Raw genomic sequence first — 2,903 nt, 5'->3', positions numbered from 1 at the left:
AAAAAAAAATACATATAGTTGAAGTGCTAGGTGGAAATAAGCGGTGCCATAATATATACAGTGTGGTTTGGTCTTCAAATATTGGGAGAAAAAAAAAAGAAATTGTATTTAGTGTGATTGATTATTTTACAGTCTATATGAACTAATGTGTTCTAATGTATCACATAAAAGTGTATGTGGAAATAATTCAAGAAAGTAAAATTATACTGTTATATAATATTTAAGGTTAAAATATTAAGTTTTTAAGAAACTTTGTAGTGCCACATTTATTGAGTCACGTTTGTGCTATATAATAATATTGAACACTCCCTTTAAGAACCTCTAAAAGCTATGTCAGAAAAGTCTCTTTTGCAATATCTGTTGCCTAATAGTAACCCTTTCAAAGTATTAATACTGAGTTTATTTATATAGTTCAAAAATTCTAACATTCAGTTTCAGTACTTTAATACTTTTTTTTTACTAGTTATGGGTTTCTAATATATTAAGTCTTCGTTTAAATACTTAATACTTTGTTAATTATGGCTTTATATTTCTGAATATTAAAACCTTTAATATTGATCACTATTGTATGTGCTTTTAATAAAACATGCAGCATATTTTATTATAAAAAGAAAAGTACCAAATAAGTAATTGTTTATATTTAGACAGTTTAAAGCCTGAATTAAGTAAGTTGTCATTAAACAATAACTTCAGAAGATGCTTGAACTGGTTTACCACTGAAAGAAGACCTATGCCAATGTGTTTTGATGAAACTTAGTACTAGGCATGTACAGATCAGTTATTTCCATTCCTCCCATTCTTGCTGTAATGCACTGCTTTTGAAGCACCTAGATATGCTATCAAATGAGAAATGTAGCATCATTCATTCAAAGCATTGGGAAACATTGGTCTTTCATTTCCACTTTTTTCCTCCATCCCTCTCCCCTCAATTTTATTCATCTGGTTTTAATGCTACATAAATATGCCTGTCTCATGCCTGTTTGCTTTGAATGCTGTGTGCTGAGCTGTAACAAAATGTTGCCTCTTTTGTTGTCTATACACAGCTGCTTGCTTTAAACTAAATTCTGAAATAGCTTTCCTTGCATGACTAAAATAAAAGTATTGCATATTAAAAAAAAAAAAAAAAGGAATTGCAGAGGAACCAAGGGAAGATCCGTATAAAGCACATACCTCAGGAATATAACTTAATAAATGGGAACTATGATTAACTGGTCCACCCCAAATTTACGGGCTCCGGTTTTCGTGGGGTCCTGTGTGATGCCTGGTCATGCTGTGCTCGGTCAGCTTGCTTCCCTGTGTTGCAGCCGTTCCAAACCCTCATCCCTCAGCTCACCCTCACCCACCTCGCTGTTATCAAGTGACTGGTCCTCTTACTTCACAGAGATAGTATGTGGTTTGTAGGTGGAATCATCTCAGTTTTCTAGCTCCATAACTTCTCTATTCCATGTAAGTTCACTTCTTCTCTCTCCCGATCTTCCTTCTTTTAGGAAAAACTGTCTCCCTTCCTGCTGAAAGCCCATCCTTCCATGCGTTCTCTAAAACCCAACCTCTTCTCAGTGACCTTGTTCCTGTCAGTTATCCCACCTTTCTCCTGTGTTTTAAATGTCTTTCTATTACCTCCTTTCCCTCAGCATATGAACATGCCCAAATCTCTCTTATCTTAAAAAAACGATTGCCCTTATGTTCTCTAGATAGCACCATCCCTCTCAGAGCTGGGCTCCCTGAAAAAGAGTCACCTTTCTCACCTCCCGTTGCTTTCCTGATCTACTGTACATTGGCTCCAGCTGCATGGTGGTCCTCTGAATATTCTCTCAAAGGGCATCTCTTACCTCGAAATTGCCCAATCAGATCACCATTTCTCAGTCTTCGTCTTNCAAAGGGCATCTCTTACCTCGAAATTGCCCAATCAGATCACCATTTCTCAGTCTTCGTCTTGTCTGTACCCTTGGCTTTAATGGTACACACTTTCTTGGCTTTTACCAGCTCTTTCTCAGTCTCCTTCACTTACCACTTATATGTATTAGTGATCTTTGAGATTGTTTTCTTAGTCTCCTGATCTTTTCCTTTCTAAAAATGCTAATGTTGCAGCCTGAGACAAAATTTCAATTCTTGGTTCTACTAATTAGTAGCGATGAGACCTTGGACACATTTTTTACCAACCTCTCAGAGCCTTAGTTTCTTTATTTATAATTTGATGAAGATAATGTTTACCTCAAAGTATTATTAGTATTAAATGAAAAATAGTTTGTGTAAGTGGCCCAGGACAGTGACTAGCATATAGTAAAGTCTCAATATATGGTAGCTATTTTATTATTATTTTTTTCTCTTCTTTCTTCCTCTCCTCTTAAACATAAGAGTAGATGGTTATTAGTAAATGTAATAAAGGTTGTTGGAAGAAGTGCAACTGAACAGAAGACTGATTCTCCCAACATTGGTTATTACCCTTAGAAAAACCAGACTGATATAATAAACAATTTATTAACTAAATTTCATATTGCTCAAGTGGGGGTGGGGAATGAGAAGGGAAGCTAGTTTTCATATGTATTCTTCAGTGCTTTGATATCCTAATGTTGATTTTCACTGTTTATTATTTTAGAAATTTTGAAGAATCTGAAGATGAGTTGAGAGAAGTAATAGAATCCCTAGAAAAACTCGCTATTTCCAAAGAGGAAGAAAAAAGAGAAGAGGCTTCCGGTTCCTCTAAGGCCTCTGAAAAATCAGGAGAAAGAGAGGGGATAAGCATGCCAAAACCTGAGGGATTAAATGAAGGTGTGGAAAGTGTTTCTGCTCCATCTAATGACCAGACTTGTATTGTTGATGAAGACCAAGGAACATTAACAACCAGTCAAGATATACAAGTCTGATTATTGTACCTTTTCTTAAATAAGTTAGCATCTATTAAC

The 2,903-nt window shown here is 35.4% G+C and overlaps 1 protein-coding gene across 1 annotated transcript in view; it reads left to right on the top strand.

Annotated features, from left to right (window-relative positions):
* Nucleotides 1-2,893, top strand: part of LOC103584989 (serine/threonine-protein kinase Nek5-like) — a gene marked incomplete at its 5' end in the record, with an annotated part of 63,302 nt that extends 60,409 nt beyond the window's left edge. The window contains 1 exon segment of the mRNA XM_008565842.1: nt 2,597-2,893. Within this exon segment, the coding sequence (XP_008564064.1) occupies nt 2,597-2,864 (268 nt within the window).
* Between the last annotated feature and the right edge of the window lie 10 nt (nt 2,894-2,903).

Source organism: Galeopterus variegatus, unplaced genomic scaffold, assembly GCF_000696425.1.
Source record: "Galeopterus variegatus unplaced genomic scaffold, G_variegatus-3.0.2 Scaffold208, whole genome shotgun sequence".
NCBI classification, from domain to species: domain Eukaryota; kingdom Metazoa; phylum Chordata; class Mammalia; order Dermoptera; family Cynocephalidae; genus Galeopterus; species Galeopterus variegatus.
This window is presented reverse-complemented; position numbering and strand designations above follow the sequence as displayed.